This window comes from Dama dama, chromosome 5 (assembly GCF_033118175.1).
Source record: "Dama dama isolate Ldn47 chromosome 5, ASM3311817v1, whole genome shotgun sequence".
NCBI classification, from domain to species: Eukaryota; Metazoa; Chordata; class Mammalia; order Artiodactyla; family Cervidae; genus Dama; species Dama dama.
The window spans coordinates 121,064,407-121,085,938 of record NC_083685.1 but is presented as its reverse complement, the minus strand read 5'-3'; the positions used below and the strand labels follow the sequence as shown (position 1 = coordinate 121,085,938).

The 21,532-nt window shown below is 42.8% G+C and overlaps 1 protein-coding gene across 2 annotated transcripts in view; it reads left to right on the top strand.

Annotated features, from left to right (window-relative positions):
* The window catches only part of RPTOR (regulatory associated protein of MTOR complex 1), a 318,946-nt gene that overhangs the window by 57,890 nt on the left and 239,524 nt on the right, over window positions 1-21,532 (top strand). For both annotated transcript variants that reach the window (XM_061144572.1, XM_061144571.1), the window contains exon 2: window positions 15,729-15,831. In XM_061144572.1, coding sequence (XP_061000555.1) covers window positions 15,729-15,831 — 103 coding nt within the window. The remainder of the gene's footprint in view (window positions 1-15,728; window positions 15,832-21,532) is intronic.

The following is a 21,532-nucleotide window of genomic DNA, read 5'->3' as shown; positions in this document are numbered from 1 at the left end:
AAAAGAAAATATGTGACTGGCACCTGAATTCAGTGGTAATCCTTTCTGTTCACTTTGTTTTCCAGCTGGATTAATTGATTGTTTGACTGAGTGTTACAGAGAGGCACTCAACACTACACAAATCTACCTTTGAAAGCACATCGACTTTTTCTTCAAAATTATTTGATTGGAATTGGCAAAGTGTCAATGTCATGATTCTTTGGTCTCCTGTTTATAATCTATATCTATATATATCTTTATCTTTAAATAAAACATGGTAGAAGTTGGACTTAGCTTTTCTGCCTTTGAAGTTGTTGTAGCCTAAAAGTTACTCAGATTAGGGGAAGGATGCTAGGATTTTAAACTTTTACAACTTATTATTAACTGGGTTGTTCTGGGGTTCTACTGTAGTGTCACAGCGGGATTCAGATGGATTTTCTGATTGTATAAAAAGAAATTGACCCTTATACCCACCCCCCGCTTACTTCTTAAACATCTAGTTTTATTGGATAGGAAAAAAGCAAAAGCACAACACATGGAAGTCTGGAAACTTGCAGTAAAACCTGTGATTCTCCACGGAGAGGGCTTGCAGTGTGTTAGATGGCTCTGATCTTGTGTAGGGTATTCAGTTACTGAGTGAGGTCGACTGTACCATCTTGGCAGAAGCGTTTTTATGAGCCGTGCATTCCCTCTGTTTACAAGGTGTGTGGTATGACGTTTTCAGTAATATTGCCAAGATACTTGAAATTTTCTTATGAGGGTTCTGGCCATTAACCAGCTGCCCTGTTGTTTTGGGATGCAGTGTTTTGGAGAGTTTGGCCAGGAAATTTACTAAAATATAATATTTACTTTTTTGGGACCATTATAAATTTAAGTTTTGATAAGACTTATGGTTTTTATCATTTTCATTGTATTGCCATTTAAAACTAAAGGCTGAGCAAATCAGTTTGAATGTTAGTTCATGCTGTCTTAGGTGGAAAGGGTTTATTAATGTGGATTCCGAGGTTGTAAAGAAATGCACATTGGAAACCAGGGTCCTCTGGAAGCAATTTCTGTGGGGCAGCTATTTTGTTTACATTCATATTATTCATATTTACATTTTATTTTCAGGAAATCTGCTTATCCCTGGCATGTCCTCATTCTCACATCTTTCAAGTTGGGATTGGAATCAGTAATATAGGACTGACCTATTGTTACTTTGCAAATGTTAAAAAACAATGTCAAATAGAAGTAAGTTTATCTTTTTGGCTATATCTGCTATAAAATTTTCTTCTTCAGCTTCCCTTTTTCCTCTTTTCAAAGGCTAGAAGGCACTGTTAGTTTCCAACTTTTTGTTTTAAATGTTTGCCTTAACAGCTGCGGGTCCTCTTACAAGCTAGTACATTTGTGGTCATTGAGGGGGGTGTGTGACACCTCAGGTTTATGGTTAATTATGGGACCATTTGTGGTGCTTCTCTGTGATGAGGAGAAGGATACCCAGGTTTGTATTTTATTTGACTCATGAATTAGATTGTGTAGCTTTTAACTTTTATCCTTTCATCCTTGATGGTGTTGGTATCTAGGAACTCTTCTGTAGAAGGCATTTGGAGAGATGTTCCATGCAATTTGAATTTTGATGATGTTTTTTCTTGTTTGAATGGGCTCCCACAGAGGTGGAATTGGGAAGCTGGGGTTCAGCAGGGGACCGGGTCGTCATGTCACAGGTTCATTAGATATTCTCAAAGCACAGCAAAATTTGCTCTTATAAGAGCATGAAGAAGGTTCTTGTTTCTGGCCAGGGGATTTTTGTGGCTGCTTTTGAGAGGCACTCAGGTAGCATGGTAACAGTTCAGATGTCTGCAGTGTGTAATAGTCAAGTTTGTCCAGTAGGTCTGTATCCTCTGCTGACTTTTGTTTAACATGGTGTTTGGTTTGACACTGGAAGGAGTTTGCAAGAAGGTGATAACATAGTTCATACTCTTGGATCTAAGTTTGGGACTGAGGCACCCAAAACAGCAAAGCAGAAACTTGTGAGGCAGCTTGTGACTTGAGCAGAGGCATTGAAGCCGAGGAGACATTGCATACAGTACAGTCTCTATTTCCAGTTGTCATCTCATTAGCATTGAGTGGGGTGGAGTGGTTCTTCCCCGGAAAAGTGGAAAACTTTCCTAATGTGCTTGATTCAGATTTCCCCATCTGCTGTCTGTCCCTTCTGGACACATCGCCATGGTGATTTCATGGGTGGGCTACTCATTATCCTATAGTCAGAGGAGTCTCTGTGCGGCCCTTCACCTTCATAGCTTCTGTAAACTCTTCTCCAATCTTTGCATTCATTTGAAAAAACGTAGTAATATTTGTGGCCTCATTGATATCTCAGTACAAATCTTTCATTCGTCCCCTGTGGAGAAGAACTCTGTGCACAAGCTTCCAATCCCTCTTGTTAGACAGGTTGTTTCTAATTTTCTCATTTTCAAGACGGAGCCCAGCAAACGTCCTTATTGTGCCTATGTTTGCACATGTGTGAGTGTATGTCTAGGTATTTGCTAGAATGGAACAGAACAGTGGGACACATACACCCTTCCACTCCATCATGTTGCCAGAATCCTCTCCAGGGAGGAGTGCGTTCATGCTCCCACATCCAGGAGTGTCCAGAGCTCCTCTTCATCCATAACTTTGTGAGTATACGTATTGTCAGACTGGAAAGTCTTTTTCAGTCATATGATGTGAAATGGCATCTCACTATTTCTCTGAGAAATAGTGAGGATGCACAGATTTTGGTATGTGTATTGGCCTTTTGAGTTTTTTCTTTTAGAAATAGGGCTTGTCTGTATTTTTTTGTTCTTTTTCCTTGTTTTTGCTATTTGTTTTTCTTCTTAGTTTTTTTTCTTTCATTAAAAAAAAATCAATATTAACAGTTTAGTTAGGTGTAGAGATGGAAATTTCTCCTAAATCTGCATGCAGCATGTATGTGCATGCACACATGCATGTGTGCAAATGTAATAAAGCAAAGGGTGATCAAGCAGTAAAAAGGCAAAGAATGTGAGAGAGTGTTGTATATTTTGGGAGTTGTTGACTGCATGTGTGCTGTGCTTGGTTGCTCAGTCGTGTCTAACTCTTTTTGACCCCGTGGACTGTGACCCTGCCTGCCAGGCTCCTCTGTCCATGGGATTCTCCAGGCAAGAGTACTAGAGTGGGTTGCCATGCCCTCCTCCAGGGGAATCTTCCCAACCCAGATTTCCCACATCACAGGCGAATTCTTTACCATCTGAGCCACCAGGAAAGTGCATTGGCTGCATATATGAATGTAAAGGAGTGATCCTTTGGGGCCTTGCAGTGCTGTCCAGGGTGATGGGATGGCATAGTTAGGCTGTCAGTATGGAAGGCATCCATGGTGTTAAAAATGGAGATGTATTAGAGGAGCTTGAATTGGAGGGGAGCCATTGGAGTCATGGAGGAGAGACAGGCTGAGGCTTGAACTCAGGGGATGGAGATGGGATGTGTGGACATTAATTTGAGGACATTAGATTGGGGTGAAGTGTCCAGATTTAGAGCTGGGTAATCGTCAGTACCTTTCACTCACATAGGAGGCGACACGAGTGGAGCAAGTTTGGGGCTGTGGGAGGTAGGGATGATGACAAGGAGACGTCAGAGGACAGGAGGGTGAGGGCACCAAGCAGGAGAAGAGACTTCCCAGCAGGAATTGGCCAACGCCCTCTTTTTATTCCCCCTTCTCCTTCCTCCCTTCTTTTCCACGTGTTTGTTCAGTTTTACTATTTTCATTATATAGTCAACTAAGCAAAATATGAAATGTTTCCTAGTATTGGTTTGTGCAGCAGAAGCTTGATTATACAACATGATGATGATATAGATGGAAAGCATTACTGAATTTTGTTCTTGTACTGAGGAATGTTTCCATTGTTGTCAGTTTCCTTAGCTTGTTAAAGTGAGCAAGTGTTTGCTTGCTGTTGTGAGTTATTTAGTTACAGAATGCTGAGGTGTCCTGCTGATGCTGTTGGTGCGGGGAGGGAACTGGCTTGGTGGGGAGGTGCCACGTGTGGGACCTCTGCCTGGGGAAGGGCAGGAGGCGGTGCTCTCACATTGCACCCATGTGTCTGTGGTTCTCATGCAGCTTGGTCTGTGAGAGGGCGGGCATGTGAGGTAGAGCTTCTTGAGTGGTCCTTTGACCCACGTGATAGGAGCTGAGGGAGAGTCTAGACTTACTGATAAAGAGAAGGCCACAGGAAGTGCTGCTGTCCCCGATGAGTTAGAACTCCTGAAGGGAAACCTGGGAAGTTCTCTTACCTCCAGGCTTAGTGTTGGGCTCAGGCTACTGTTGCGCTCCCTGTCAGCTAAGCTGTAAATGGCAGAAAGTTGTGTGGATGTTGTGGGCCCCTTGCCTTTTCTGTGGACCTTTAGAGTGAGGCAGCTCTGTGTGCAGTCTGCTGGGGAGAATGGTTTCCAGAACCGTCCTCTCCTGGAAACAAAAATGCTTTCTATTACCTGGAAACTACTTTCAAGCCGTGGGGTATATTTTTGCTTGGATTCTTGTGATCAGTTTTCATTTTTTCAATGTAGATTGCCTCTGGGCTTTTAGTCTGAAAAACTTTCATACGAGTAGAAGAGTTGAAAGAAGGTACAGTGAAAACCTTTGGGTCTTTCACTTAGAGCCAATAGTTATTTCCAATATATAGAAGTGTGTGTGTGTATTTTTAAAAAGACCAAAAGGCGACTCAGATTTCACAGTACATAAACATCACCACAGTTCCTCAGAGCCAGGGACCCTCCGTGGGCCCCCTTCCTGTAGATGACGCTGAAGCTCATCTCTTGGCAGGTGTGCAGTCTTTGCTGTGCGTGTCCCTGGCCATGGTCCTGAAACCGTAGAGCACATTTCAGGGCTCAGTAGAGCAGAGGTTCTGTTTTGGTGTAGAAAGAATTCAGCAAGAGGCAGGATGAGAGATAAGGGAAGAGTTTATTAGGATAGGACACTTGTAAGAGATACAGGGCGGGCAGGCAAGGGAGTGCTGTGCTGAGAACTTAGTGGGCTCCATTTTTATAATCAAAGGGAAAGGAGTTGCAAGAACCCAGTTTTAGATCTAAATTACTGTGAGGTTAAGATACAACTTTTGGTGTCTTCAGATTGAGTGTGTTTAGGACTCAGGAAGATTCTTGGTGGTGATGGTTCAGTGATGATTCAGCTCTTACCTTTCACTTCCTTCTTCCCTTCCTTAGACACAACTAGTCTGTGTCAGACTGGAGCCACAAGTGCCACTTGTTGGGATAACAGTACCTTGGCAAAATTGTGTCTTTAGTTCCCTGGTTTGATGATGTCTGGGTTGGTAATTAGTATCAGTTCAGTTCAGTTCAGTTGCTCAGTCATGTCCAACTCTCTGCAACCCCATGGACTGCAGCACACCAGGCTTCCCTGTACATCACCAACTCCCAGAGTTTACTCAAACTCATGTCCATTGAGTCAGTGATGCCATCCAACCATCTCATTCTCTGTCATCTTCTCCTCCCGCCTTCAATCTTTCCCAGCATCAGGGTCTTTTCCAATGAGTCAGTTCTTCACATCAGGCGGCCAGAGTATTGGAGTTTCAGCTTCAGCATCAGTCCTTCCAATGAATATTCAGGACTGATATCCTTTAGGATGGACTGGTTGGATCTCCTTGCTGTCCAAGGGACTCCGCAGTTCAAAAGCATCAATTCTTCACTGCTCAGTTTTCTTTATAGTCCAACTCTCACATGCATACGTGACTACTGGAAAAACCACAGCTTTGACTAGATGGACCTTTGTTGGCAAAGTAACATCTCTGCTTTTTAATATGCTGTCTAGGTTGGTCATAGCTTTTCTTCCAAGGAGCAAGCATCTTTTAATTTCGTAGCTGTAGTCACCATCTGCAGTGATTTTGGAGCCCCCAAAAATAAAGTCTGTCACTGTTTTCATTGTTTCCCCATCTATTTGCCGTGTAGCGATGGGACCAGATGCCATGATCTTAGTTTTCTGAATGTTGAATTTTAAGCCAACTTTTTCAGTCCCCTCTTTCACTTTCACCAGGTTATTGATACTTCTCCTGGCAATCTTGATTCTAGCAGTGATTAGTATAAGATGCCCATATAGTTAAATCCAATGATGTTTGTGCCCTCTGAATGTTTTCACCCCTAAAGAGCCTTACGGATTCTTAGTTATAGGCATTGGAGTGCATGCTGTGAGGTTAAGCAGAAAAGGAATGTGTTGAAGATCCCTGGGGAGACCCAGGGCCAGACCCTGAGGTTATGAAGACCCCCAAGGGGGCTTCTGTAGCTGCTGAACCACTGGTACAGTGGGATGAACCCAAGAACTGGGTGGCTGCCACCCTCCAGAGCCAGGTGCCTCAGCCACAGAGTTCCCTGTGGAGTGATAGCTTGGCACTACTGGATACAGAACCTGGTTCTCAGGCAGGTGTATCTCTCTGGAGGAGCCCAGGCCACATGCTGGCCCCTTAGCTGCAAGAGAGTCTGAGACCATTGTTTTTACTTTCTACTTTGGGAAGGTGGGGCCCACAACATAGGAGGTTATCAAGACGTATAGAAGGTGTTAAGAAGGTTATGGGGAGTCAGATGGCAGATGTCTACCACGTGGTTTCCCATGGGTGCTTTTAAATGACGGCTTATTAACAGAGTTGCAGCCATGCAGGACCTTTGATTTCCTTGTGCCTTTCATCTCTGACACCCACTTAGCAGCACATGCTATCCCCTATTCTCTTTGAAATAGAGGTTTCTTTCTTTCCCACTCTCCTCGCATGTACCTGGTACACGTCTTCTTGTTTCTCTGGAGCAGTTTCCTGGCAAATTTCCTTTCCTTCAACCTCTTCCTTCCCAAGTAAATGTTAGCCGTTGTCATGAGTTAGTCTTCCTGAAAAACATCTGTTTAGCCACGCTTCTGCCTTAATGGCTTAGTGGGGCCTGCTTGCCAGTTCCTGACGCTGATGCTCTTCAAGGTCTCCATTAGCAGAATCTGCACTACCCTCTGTTTGGAGATGTGGGACCTTTGAGAACGACTTCATATCATATGTTGGCCCAACCAAGAGGCTGAATGGGGCTAGAAGAAAACAGCCACATGTAGTAGCATCTTCAGCCTTTCAGTGGTGAAATGCTTGTTATCAAGGTGTTCCAACCACCTCGGGTGTATTTTTTTCAGCCAGCATGGGAGCTCTGTGTGCTTTGGTTTGCCTTGAAATTGTTTTTATGAAGTCTGTACTGTGGATAACATATGCTGGATAATGAAGAGGGGATGAAAAATTAGTCCTGAATGAATGACTCAGTCCCATGCTGCTGCTGCTGCTGCTGCTGCTTCTAATTGTAATTTACATTAGGAGTGGTAAAGCAGCGGTTCAGTGTTTTATCAAATGACACAAACCTCCAAACAGTGTTGAAATCAATCCATTTATTGAACTGGAAAATCTTGTTTTTCCCGGGAAAGCAGTTTTAGCAGTGGGCCTTACCTTGTGTCCTAACCTGGGAAGGCGTGGAGAAGACATGGACTAGAGCCATTGCTTTCCCTGCTTTGCCAAGACCAGGTGTGTTGTTGAGTATGAGGCCATGTTCAGTTTGGTTGGCATAGTGCTGTCCCTGTAGGTTCCCTGGGAATCACCCACATTGCATTTCCTCACACGATCCTGGCCCACTCGTTGCCTTGGATACTAGTCTAAGCTTCAGCTAACCGAACAAGCTACTCTCTTTATTTTCAGGACACAATAAAGATGATATATACATCTATGCACACATGCAAAAACTCCTTGACTATTGTGATAAAATAATTTTTATAACCTTTCCATTTGCTTATGTAAATGACACATGTTCATGGTAGAAAGTTTGAAAATACACACACAGCAGGGCCAGGTAGAAAGAGAAAAAGAGGAATCATTCACACTTTCCACTCCCCAGAGATCAGACTACTTGTGACATCTTGTTTTTTAACTCTGTGTCTTAAGCATACGTGTACCCGCATATTTGGAATAAGAATTACGGATCTGGTTGTATACCTCCTCTCTGCACTCAGATTATGTTTGGGTATATCTCATGCTATTTAACATTCTTTGAAAAGATATCTTTTCTAACAAGTTTATTGAGATCTATGTTTAGTGCCCATGTTACAAAGTTCGCTGGCTTCCAACAGAGTTGTGCAACCTGTAGATGTGCTTTAAAGGTGGTGTCATGTTCCAGCATATGATCCAGAGTGTTCTTTAACCTGTGCCCTCAAGTCAGACCCTGAGGCCTTAACAGAATTGTTTGTATATTGTCGACTTATTTAAAGTTAATTTTTCAGTATAGACAACTTCTTCATATTATCCCTCTGTGACAAGTATTTTTATTTTCACTTTATGAGGGAGCAGACTGAAGAGTTAATTGTGTGTGTATGGGTGTGTAAACACTTAAGTTTCATCCCAAAAGGTATTTACAAGAAAAGGCAAGGACGTCATTTTTGGTTTCTCACTCAGCTCATTAGTGCAAGTAGACTGGCTCCTCAGATCAAAGTGGGGTGTAGAATCCCCATCACAGATGCCCAGGTTTGCAAAGGTCGCACCAAGGGGAGACCATCTGTTTCATGAAGGAATCACAAAAAGAATCAGTGTAGTATTCCTTTGAGAAGGGATTTCTTTGGCTTGTTTAAAGCAGTTATGATCTCTGTAATCAACCTATTTTGTATGCAGTTCTTTAATTTGGTTTTTAGAAATCTAAATTTCCCAAGGGTCTCCGGTGTTAGAAGTACTCTTGCTCCACGTGTCCTCAGCATTTGGATGGGGTGGGAGGGGGAGAGGGGCAGAACTCTGCACCCGTCTGAGACAACATCTCTGAATGAGACTTTCTGATTCTCCATGTTGAAGAGTTACCTCTTGTGTCTTCCCTTTTTATTAGGCTATTTTACAGGAGTGAAGGTGGATTTAGTGGAAAATCTAGACAGGGAACTATAAACAGAGTTTGGCCTCAAAAAAGAGTGTTTAAACCCAAATTAGGCCTGTGGCTCAAGGTAACAAACTGAGCTCATACATTAAAGAACCGCTCCCTCATTGCCAATTCCCACTGAAATGAACAAAGGAACAGACAAACAGGATTGCCCAGGTTCATACAGTTGCTGCTGGTGATGAGGATCTTGTTTTGTATTACGGGTCTTGGTTGCAAAAATTAATTCTGTTTGATGTGCTTCTTGCTAGGTTTATTGTTCATTTCTTTCTAGCAGTCTTTGGGATGAGAATTAGGAGGCAAGCCAGTTTTTCCTTTTCTTCAGTAACTTGATCCCCCCCACTCTTCCTGTGGTGCGTCTACTCTGTTTGCTGTATGTTCTAGTTTCTGACTTTCTTTATAAATTATGTATTTGTATAGCTTCGGCTCTGCTCAAAGTTTTTGCTTGATGCTCTGAATCTTAATGAGCACTGCTGGGAATTGGGTGGCTTTGCCTCAGACGAACAGGGGAATAGCGAATGTTGTGGCATATGTGGCAAACCCTAGTCTTGCTTTCTGTTTATTCTCCATGACGCTCAGTTGTTTATGTCAGAAGGAATAGGAGTGAGTCAGACTCTTGGTTTGGGGAGCAGAAAGCAGTGATTGGCCAGTTTAACCTACATGATTTCTTTATTCTGCATAACAGCTTGGATGTCATTGTGCACAGCAGCTTGTGAATTTCTACTCAGGTTTGATCCACTCTGTCTTTTAAAAAATATATGGTTTATCAGATAATTGAATAGAAAGAAACGAATAAAGGAATTCTTTGTGATTTTGTTTTGAATTCTTTGGTGACAGGCATTAGTGTATTTCTAATCAGCAAGGTGACAAGTAGTATACAGAGGCTTTCAGTAGGGGCAGTGATCTGGGTCCATAGACCCCCGTCTCCAGTTCTCAAATCCAAAAAGCTCTGAATATTGAAAATGTTTTCACAACTCATTTGAAGGCAAAACTGGGCTGTGAGCTGGTATGAGGTTGTTGGATAGTGGATATTTGTGCGTTTCAGCAGAAATTGTAATAGTTTTGAATAGGAAGTTACTCCAGATCCTTCTCTGTGTGTTATATGCCATATGGGATATATACCATATTATCCTTTTGTGAATTAGAAAAATCATGAGTTTCCAAACTCTGATGCCAGAAGATTGTACATGGGACTGCCCATGCTGTTATAACAGCATCAGGTGCCCCTTGTGCCAAGCCTCTTCCAAGGTAGTGTTGAGACCTCTGGGTTGAATTTAGAATCCTAAGGCAGCATGCTCCATGCCTTTAGGGATATTTCCGGTACCGCTGGAGAGGCCAATCCTGGAGTCAGAATTTTAGGGTCAGAGAAGTCTTGGGGCCTAAGAGATCACTGGCATCATTTCAGGGTGAGGGAGTTGTTCAGGAGAGATTGGAGTAAACCAGCATGTCGAAGGTCACACATTTTTAGTGATCCCAGTGTTTTAGAGCTTCTCAGAATGATGATCTTTTCAAATGCAAAATTAACCTCTAGAGATATAACTCTGTCATCTTCAATTATATGGCATTGGGGAGGAACTGTTTTAAAGTCCAAAATGATTATTTTATGTACTATTATGCAGTTTTTGCACACTGAAGTTGGTAGCCCTTACATTTTCTTAATGCTGTAACTGTATTATTAAAAAACATGAATCTAGAATTTTTGGAATGAGGTTACCATAGAAATGAAAATAAAATACGAAAAGGACACTTTCGGGTATAGCTAAGAATTGAAAATCCACCACATTTGAAATCAAGCCAATGCCATTATAGTTTGCAGGGGAGCTCAGACATATTTGATTGGCTTGAGGGCACTTACTGGTAATGTCTTCTGTCCAATTGTGGAATTAAATTGGTAGCTAAGTGTTAGGCCAAATACATGTTTTTAGTTCATGTATCAATGTATTCTTGAGACTTTCCCCCTTGTTTTCTTAAAAGGCAGGATATAGGGTAGGTGTGTTTTGTATAAGCCAGGATGAATCAAATTAATTCCTTTCATGTCTTCATTTATGGAGTGGAGCTAATTTCATACTTTCTCTCTGAGGGCCCTGCTCTCCTGTTGCTCACCTTCAAAGCAGTAATGGAGAAATTGTTGCTGTCAGTAATGTTTGGTTAGTAATGAACACTGCACTTGTTGGAGGCCTGGTGAGAGGAGGCCCACGAGCCGCCTCACAGGATAGTAAAGAGCGATGATTGTGCTTCCATTAGTGTTCTGCCTAAGGACTTTGAGAGCCTCAGAAGTCGTACTTTTTATAATGAAATTAGAAATTATTTATTTTACTGAGTTCATTAACTACAATTGTAGGGGTGGAGGGAAGGCGATTTTTCTAGAGTGTCAGATGAGGTGGGAGAAATAGATTATGACCAGAGATCACAGGAATGCTGCATAAATGCTCTGCCTCACCCTGCACCACCTCCCTGACCCCAGAGAGATGAAGCAGATATGCCAGCGATGAAATCTGACATATTTGAAATCCCAGTGACCAGGGTTTAGTCCTGGTGCCTCTCTCCAAATTCCTTACTCCCTCCATGCCTCCTTAAGGTGGGGCTACAACCACCTTCATGGGCTTTTGGTGACTGCATAGCACCTGCCAGATAGGGAGTCAGCGTTGGCATGTGGAGGCCATTCTTGCTCAGAAATGGTCAGTAATGACTGGGCCTGAGACCTGGCTGTTAACTCCTGGAGGTAACAGAAAGGGGTAATGTGGGGCCTTCCTGAGCTCTCATCAGTCCAGAAGACCGACTCAACCTCTTTCTCCTGGGTCTGTAACAGGCAGGGGGTTGGCTGAGGCACAATGGATGGGGTGGGCCTTAGAGCAGACCCCTGAGTGTAGTGTCCTTCACCTGGGCTTTGTAAGAGGTGAAGGATCTAAGAGTAGGCTCTCTGCGATTGAGGACAAAACACACAATTGTGGCGGCGCACAGTCTGAGCAGAGACCCTGATCCATGTGGGGTGTTTTGTCCATGGAAGGCTCTTCTGGTGCCCAGAGGGCCCTCAGAGGACTATAAGGAAAGCAACATTTTTCTTAGGAAGCAACGTAAAACTTGCTCCAGGGTTTAACCAACGCCTCATGGAGACCTCAGAGTTCCCCATTATAGAGCACAGAAAAAATGCCCTTGATTTAAGTATGGCAAAGGACAGGTGCTAGGAGTTTTATTCACCAGGGCCATAGGAAGACCACAGAAATGTTCCCAGAAGCTTCTAGTTTTAAGCAACTTATACACAAAGATTTAGTTTACTATAAAACAACCAATTGTCTGTATGGAATTGTTGATACTGATCAATTAAATACTGGAAAATGACTAACAAATAAAATTTTTGTTATTCTCTGATTATTTTTCAACGTTTTCCCTTAACGTTAGGTCAAGGAGCCAAAATTTGTTTCTTATGGTTCATAATGAGAAGATTCTTGTCTGTGTCTCTGGAAGATACTATTCCTCTATTCGATATGTCTTTGGACCCAGGGTTGTAGTTACTTTAAAGACAGATTATTATTAATAAATGCTTTTTTTTTAAGTGTTGGGAGAGGAAAGACAAAAATACTTCCTTTTTTCCTCATATAACTTTAAATTCTGTTTTCAACAGGAATATTTTCATGATGTAATAAAGACTATATCAAATCAGTAACCATCATCATTCTTAATGATGAAACATTTATGACAATTTTATTAAAACCAAGTGCAAAGATCACCACTGTCGTCATTTTGTAATTATTAGTAATATGATTTTGGAAGATTTGTGTAATGCCATGAGACCTAATAAAGAAAAAGAAGAGTGATCTATTAAAAAGAATGAGCTAGACTCATCCTTATTCACAGACAGTATATTTGTATGCTAACAAAACTTGGAGAGAGTCACCTAAAAGCAGTTACGTTTAAGAATTTAGTAAAGTGACTTAAACATTATTCTGACAATTCAGCAATCAGTAAGAAACTACTATGGGCAAAAGACATGGTTTGTAGCATGTTGCTCCCAAATAGTCATGAACAATCCAGAAATAATCTTAAAAGAAATGAACAGAAGGTCCAGTGGTTGGGACTCCATACTTCCAATGCAGGAGGCACGGGTTCAGTCTCTGGCTGGGGGACTAAGAGCTCACATGCTGTATAGCATGTGCACCGCCCCGCCTCCTCCCAGCCCCCACCCCACCGCCACAAAAAAAAAAAGAACAAGACTTGCGGAAGCTTGAAATTTGAATAAATTGTAGTCCTGTATGGAAAAATAGAATATCATGTTATGTCTTGCCAAGTTTGGTTTATATGTTAAATGTAATGTCTTTGTATTTTGAATCCATTTTTATTCCTTTAACATTTTAAGAATTTAAGTGTCATTCTGTTAAGAGTACATAATGGTGTGCTTAAACATTCCTTCATTTGCCTGAAATTTAGGTCATTCCCACTTGTTTTCCATGATAAGAAATGCTGTGAAGAAAATCATTACACATAGAAGATTCTCTCATTATATTTTGTATTTCTTATGACAGATCCTTATGTGTGAAATTGTTCGATCAGAAAATACAATTTAAAATACTTCGTGTTATCAATAAACAGTTTGGTTAAACAACTTTAACCAAAATCTCCATGGGATTAAGAAATTGACTAGCAATTAATTTGAGAAAAAATAGATTAATATAAATAGAACTGAGTAAAAGTTTAAAAAAAATTGTGAGGAAGAAAACTGGGTTTCCCAACACTGTGAAATGTTGTGAGGATAAATTATTTAAGTCAGTGAGGTATGACCCAGAAATAGAATTTGGTCTATGTGGAATATATGCTTACTACAAACCTGTGAGTTTGAGTAAGTTTTTTAACAGGGGGAATTGGCATCATTGGGTAGTTCTTTGAGAAAAAATTAATCATCACCTGGTTGTATTGTTGTTCAGTCGCTAAGTTCTGTCCAACTCTTTGTGACCCCATGGGCTGCAGCATGCCAGGCTCCTCTGTCCTTCACTATCTTCTAGAGTTTGCTCAAATTCATATCCTTTCAGTTGGTGATACTATCTAACCATCTCATCCTCACCTGGTACCATATACCAAAATAACATCCAGCTGGATTAAAAGTGTGAAGTATGAAGCAAATGAAAATATCAGAGGAAAATCCCTATAGTCACTCACTCAGCAGATGATCACTGGGTCAGGTATCTTGCTCCCATGTGTCAGCTCTGACCTTGGAGGAGCTGCAGGTGCACAGAGGAATGTGGACCAGCCTGGCTCTGCCAAGAGAAAGGCACAGATGCAGGGGTGTCATTGAGTGGGTGGGTCTGCCCTGACGAGATCTGGGAAGGTCTCTGCAAGGAATGGAAGTTTGAACCTGAGAGAGCCTGAGCTGGTGAGACCAGGCAAGGAGCCCTGACAGAAGGGTCATGTGTTTGAAGACCCAGAGGTCATGCCAGGTGACTGAGGGCGAGACCCGACACTAGTGGGGAGTTTGGCAGGAGCTGAAGCTTACAAGGCTTGAATAGCATGTGGAGCAGTTCATAGTAAATCTTGAAGGTTTTGGGGACTGACTGAAAACAGGGCAGTGCACTGATGTGTTTGAAAGCCTGGATTGGGGGAGACAGGAGAGGGGGTCCTAGGAAAGTGGTGGAGCACAGGTTGGATGTGGAGGTGGCTTGGAGTCGGGATAGTGAAGTTGACAGACTCTGAGACATTTAGGAGCAGGATGAACGTGCTAGACGGGTAGTCACAGTGGACATTGGCGCTCAGGACCCAGGTGGAGGGAGCAGAGGCTCAAGTGGTCTTCCTCGCGGCCACCCTATTTGAAATGACAGCCTCCCCACTCCTGGCAGGAATTTTTCTTTTTTTTGGACCATGCCCTGTGGCACATGGGATCTTCGTTCCTCAACCAGGGATGGAACCCAGGCCCCCTGCAATGGAAGCATGGAGTCTTAACCACTGGACCACCAGGGAAGCCCCAGGATTTTTATTTCTTTGATTTACTAATGTGTCCTCAGTTTCTAAAAACTGCACCTGGTGGGTTGGACAAGTTGTTGAACAAGTGAACTAATGAAGGATGAGTCCAGATTTCTGGCGTGAGCAGCTGGGTAGATGGGGCTGACCTTTCCTAACACGGAGACCCTGGACTCGAGCAGGAGCAGGTGTGGAGGAAGGTGTATCAGCTGATGGGCCCAGGGCTGTAGTATGTCAAGAAAGAGGAAGGAATCCAATGGCAAACACTAGACTAGGAAAACATTTATAACCAACAATGTGGACGCCATCTTTAATATGTTAAGAGTCTGTGAAAATCAATCAGCAAAGATCACTAATGTTAGTAAACAAAAATGATAGTATAAACATGAGTAGAAGATCCACAAAAGATAAAGGATACAAATATTTGGGAAAACAATTCAGTCTTATTAATACTAAAGAATGCAAACTAAATCAGTATGATACTTTTTTCCTCTCATTAAATAATTGACAATTTTAAATAATAAGAATAGCAGTAAACTGGTCAGAGTGTAAATTTGTGCAAGAGTTTTTGCGAAGTAGTTTGGCACAATGTATCAAGTGTCTTAAAATATTTACATCTTTTGATCAAATAATTGTTTTTGAAGTATATCTTAAGAAAGCCTGAGAAAAGCTAGCTTCTCCTGCCATGTACCTGTCTTCATCTGCCTGCTTGACTCAAACCCTGTCTTAATTGTGAAATACCTGAAGAGGGGCACAGGTGACAGACGACTGAAGGCTGGCTGGGAATGCAGACGGCTGTGTATATTTGGGAACTTTTTAACAACTGGAAAACTCATCAGTGAATTTCATATTGAAATATTTGTTTTTTTCTGTTGTGTTTCCAGATGAAGACTGTCAGCGTTGCCTTAGTTTTGTGCCTGAATGTCGGTGTGGACCCTCCAGATGTGGTCAAGACCACCCCTTGTGCACGTTTGGAATGCTGGATTGGTAAGTGCAGGTCCCTCCCTTACCACCTGTTGCAGGGGGGTCACTGCGTGGGGTTCTTGGCTTGGCAGGGCCTGCCTCCGCTGTCTTGGTCCACTGCAGGCCTGTGATTGGTTTGTGTAAATCTGAAGATTTTATTTCATCTTGCAGTTATATAACCTTTAATACATTCACTTACCATTTGCAGTGGAGAGAGTGTCTCAGGAAAAATTGATTAAATGATGACTATTGGATTATATAATTTTCTCCTTTGAATTTGCCCTGCATATGGTATCTTAGTACTAGTTATATACACTTAAAAAACAAACAAACCAAAAAACCCTGAAGCACTGATACCTGCATGCAGGTGCCTCAGTTGTACAACACGGAGTCCCACCTACCTCCTTCCAGGAGGAGGCGAAGTTGTCATCATCCTCCCAGAGCATCTTAGCACATTGTTGACTAGAAATGGTGCAGCACAACCTTCACTTGTTTCTGGAGAGAAAACATTGGGGAGAAAGCTTTAGGCTCCCACCACTGACAGGACACTAGCCAAGGTTTTTTTCTGATGTCTTTTCTAAGTTAAGAAGTTCACTTCTATTCTTAGTTTGCTGATAGTTTCTGTCAGGAATCAATGTTGAATCTTATCAGATGCTTTCTCAACATCTAATGAGATAATAACCTGACTTTACTTTTTTAGTCTGTTGATGTGGTGAATTATATGGATTGATCTTGTTGATCCAACCTTGAATTTCTGGCATAAGCTTCACTTGTTTTATCTTTTTCATATGTTCCTGGATTTGACTGCTAATATTCTATTAAGGAATCATACATTTCTGCTTATGAGGGTTGTTGGTCTATAGTTTTCTCATCTTGCAACGTATTTGTCTCATTTTGGTAGCAAAATAATGCTGGTTTAAGTTGAGAAGTATTCCCATCTTTCCTGTTTCAAGGAAGAGTTTGTATTGAGTAGGGTATTATTTCTTCTGTAAATTTTGGTATAATTTACCAGTGAAGCCATCACAGTATGAATTTCCTTTGTGTCCATCATTGAATTTTCAGCTTTCTCTTGTTGGTAGGATTGGGGCAATCCATATCCCACCTCTCTGCGGCTTTCTCTATTCTAAGCAAAAGCAGAAATTCCCTTTATCTGCTTTAAACAGTAAAAATTACAAATTGTTATAATCTGAATTCGGAAAAAAGTTTTTTTTTTCTCCACTTTACTTACCTATTTCACTATTTGGGGGTATCTTAGGATGACAGCCTTTATTTCACAGCCTCCTGCCTGCAGCACAGGCCCCTTGTCCTCCCACCCAGTGACAGTAGCTGTTTCCTGTGGCCAGTTTCCTTAGATGCTTTCTTGGCTCTCTGCCATCCCTTGGTGACTGTGCCGATTGAAATTGACTTCGTATTAGCCACCACTGACTGTTTCCACTTCATTTACCCCTTGTCAAAGCTGAATTTAATCAGTTGTTTTCTATTTCCTCCCTCTGTTACTACTCTTCTGTTAGGTTTTTTAACATAAGACTTCTCAGCCCAGATCCCAGTGTACACTCCTGGGGATTGTGTGGGTGGTGGTGTCTGAGTAGAGAAGTGCACCTTCCGGGCTAAGGGGCTTTGGTTTTCATTAGATTCTCTAGGGATCCTTTGCCTTCTGCATTCCTGCCCCCAAAGAGAAATCAAAGAACCCTCCCTCACATCTCACATAGTCTCTTTGATCAGTATTTATGGGACAGTGTTAATAAAAATGCAGAGAATCCCCTCCTTTCTTCTTGATGTGAAATCCAGCAAATAGATTTTTTCATGTTATAGTTCAAATTTTCTGAGGTTCAGATATGCAGTCTACTTTGTAATCATTTCAATAGATTTTGAATTCAGCAGGGCATATTGCCTTTTGTGAGTTAAAAATTTTTCATTTGGCTTTTATTAAAAAGCGAGTCCTTATGATGGTGATTTCAACAATATGGGATAAGGGAGGGGGAAAGTCTTAGAGATTTGATTCAGCAAACTTGTAATGGTGTCTAGCAGCCTATATGTTAATTTTTATTTTGAAAAAACATTTTCAGAAGTTGCATGTGGAGCTCTAAGCAGTTTTTTTCCTCATTCTTTTGAAAGCAAGCTGCTGAAATGATGCTCCATCACTTTGAAACCTATTAATGTATGATTGCTACATACAAGAGTTTCTCTTTTATAATGACAACCTGGTCCTCATAGACAGGGGATTAACATGGATGTCCCACTACTGGGTAAGACTTGGGTTGCATTTTCAGGGTTGCCGCTGTCCCCATAAGGTCCTTTACGGCACAGAGACTCTTTCCTGCTTCACACATTGTCCCTAATTTAGTTTCGTCCAACCTGGAACAGGCTTCAGTCTTTCCTTAACCTTCATGACCTTGACACTTAGAAGGTCACAGGCGCTCTGTTTAGCAGAATGTCCCCAATGGTTCCTTGGGATTACATTTTGTTTATGCCTCTTTGGCAGGAGTATCATGGAGGAGATCCACCTTCCCCTGTGGATCCTATCAGGTGGCACATGACTTTAATTTATCTCATTGCTGGGTATGTAGCTCTCTTATCATTTGATTAAGTTGGTACCTGAACTTCAGCTGTAAGATTCCCCCCTTCCCTTTTGTAGTTAATAAGCATTTTGGGGGAAGAGGTGCTTTGTCTGTGTTAATGTTTCCTTCATCATCAGACTTCCAATTTATTCGACTTGAACTCATGGTTTGGCTGGTGAGGCAGGGAGATCCAAGCTTGATGACAAGTTGGTTCTGCCTTTTTCAGGATGGTATGCCTGGAGCATGTCATGGCTGGGAAAGGAGTCCTGAGGAAGACCCCCTGCAGGGCTTGGTACCTTCTAATAATCTAAAAAGATGTTCCCGTTTAGAAGGCAGCCAATCGATGTTTTATACTTGGTCTTAGAATTTTGTGCTTCATCACCAGAAATCAAAAGGTTTTGCACTCATCATGACCCCAGCTTATTCATTCCAGCTATTTCACTCAAGCAGTCACTTAACCATTTGGGGTCTTAGTTTCCTTTGCAAAACGGAGCTGATAATGGCACCCACTTCTTGGCTGGAGGGCGATTAACTGGGGCATGAACAGGGCTCAACTTGGGGATTGTTCACAGCCAGGAGCAGCTACCAGGGGCCTGCACTCGCCTCCCCACTGCACCCAACAGGCCAGGGTGCTAGGTAGGAACCTGAGCTGTTCCCACATCTGTACCGCCTCTGCCTCTTCTGTGTGCTCGCCCCAAAGATGGGGGAAAGAACCATGCTTCTGTGCATGGGGCTGGGTGGGGATTACGAGTTCATTGCTTTATGGCTGCAGACACACATCAAACTGGCGAGACTGCTGATCGAAACTGCCCTGATTGTAGGGATAAGGGGTTTGAGAACTTGAGAAATAGGCAGATTCTTACTTTCCAGTCCCTTTTTGTGTACCTCTGTGCCTACAGTCTCCACACATGTTGGGGAGAGCCCTACTTCCAGAGGCTCAGAGGATGTACCTGAGTGTCCCTGAAGTGGCCCTTTAGGTTTTCCTGTGGTGCCAGAATAAGCAAGTAGAAGATGCACTGTGCTACCCAGCAGTGATGGCCCGCCCTCCCTGCTGGACTGCTGCACGGCCAAGACTCAGATTCCAGCTCCAGCGAGGGAGTGGGGGAAAGGTGCATAAGCCTCCGAGTAGCCCAGCAGGAATGAGTGTGCCTACATGGCTACCGCCCCTCTGTTCCTCTAGACAATAAGATGCTATTTTATTTCATGGAGGCGACACTCAGGGAAGCAGGGGAGAGGCTGTTTTGTTTTATGGCCCCACATTAAACTAAAAACAATCCCGCTAAAGAACAGCTCTCCTGTACCTGAGAGGATCAGTGTTTGAAAGCAGAGTGTAGATGAGCTGAGCGCTGAAGGGGAGGGAGCGTCATTTAGCCTTGATGTCTTTTACATCTAGCTAACAGTAGCCGTGTTTCAGAGGTAAGATGGCTGTGAGTTGATTGGATGCTTGGGAATTCTGTTCTCCTAAGAAAATATTTGGGAGGCCTTTTGCTTTGTGTTTCTTACTTCTTAGAGAAAAGCATTTTCTTCTCCCCCCACATGGATATGAAGAGGCCTGTGTCGATGAGCTAAAAACAGTAGCAGGGAGCCCCTGCTTGCGGCTCTTGGTTTTGCAGGTCTTTTCACAGCCTGTTGTCTGATCCTTGTATCAGACTCGGACTTAACAGGTAGTTGAGTTGGTCAACAGATGTTAAGTGCAGACCTACCTGTTAAGTGCAGAGGTATATATAGAAATGTAGTCATGCTTCTTAGGATTTAGTTTTAGACAAGACCAGCACAAGGGAGACAGGCCCCTTGAACTCAGCAGACATGGTGGAGTTGGAACAGGCCATATCGGGGGGTGGGGGCTGCACGGGGAGGTGAGAGTGAGCCCTGGGAGGAGAAGGGGCTGGTTGTGGGCGGAGCCCTGGGAGTGCTTGCTGGGCTTGTCTGGGCCTTGCTGCTGGATGCTGGGTGCACCCTGTGCCTGCGCCTAGGCCTCTTGCTCTTACGGACTTTTGGTTTAAACCCTGTTCATATTTCAGTGAAGAAATACTTAGGAAATGTCCACTAAATATAAGCTATGGAGAAGTACAGATGTTTCTTGAGCAGTGAGTTCTGCATGTTTTTAAATTTTTAATTTGTGTTAAAGTATAGCATATGTGGGGTTCCCAGGTGGTGCTACTGGTAAAAAAATCCACCTGCCAGTGCAGGAAATGTAAGAGATGTGGGTTCAATCCTTTGGTCAGGAAGATTCTCTGGAGAAGGGAATGGCACCCTATTCTAGTATTCTTGCTGGGGAATCCCTGGGACAGAGAAACCTGGAGGGCTATAGTCCATTGGGTCCCAAAGAGTCGGCATGACTGAGCATCTGTGCATAGCATATGTATAGGAGGGTACACTGATCCAAGTGTATAGTTGATAACTTTTCCCAAGCTGAGCAGACCCAGATCAAGAAACAGTATTATCAGTGGCCCAGAAGCCCATCTTGTCTCTTGTCACCTTCTAGTCACCTCCGCCCCAAGCCTCCACTGTCTTGACAGTGTCTGTTAGCTCTGCTGATTTTGCATGTTATCTAAGTGGGAGCATTCAGGAAGCACCGTAGGCCTTTTGTGGGGAGTGACATCACAGAAGCGGTATTTTAGAAGGACTCATTGTGCTGGTTGGTCTCCAGGTGGGTTGAGAGGAGACAGGTCAGTGAGCCCTGCTGTGCTTCCTGGCCTTTGCCCTCTGCCCCCTGTAGCTCTTTGGGAACTGACTGGGAGCAGGGAATCTCCATAGTGTCAACACGAGATGCTGCTGGTGGGACCAACACCACCATAGTTGATGATGGTGGTGACCATCATATAATGACCAGTGTAGTCATAGTGATGGAGTGCAGGCTCTTTTGAAGGAAAATTGGGTAGGATGTGGTAGTCAGGTTGTGTAAATGTAAAGAAGATGGGGGGTTTAAATAAAAGACTCCCACTTCTTGCATTGGCTGAATGCCAGCTCCACCAAGAATCTTTGTAACCTTGGACCAGGTTGTCTGACCACTTTAAGTTTCAGCTTTCTCTTCTTTGTTATGAGGTAGGTTGGACTAAGTCCATGTCATTGTCAAGTTCTAAGCATCATGAAATACAGAGGGTTATGCTGAAAAGCTTGCAGGCAAGATTTGTGAAGAGCTAAAATTTTATACAAACACCAATTAC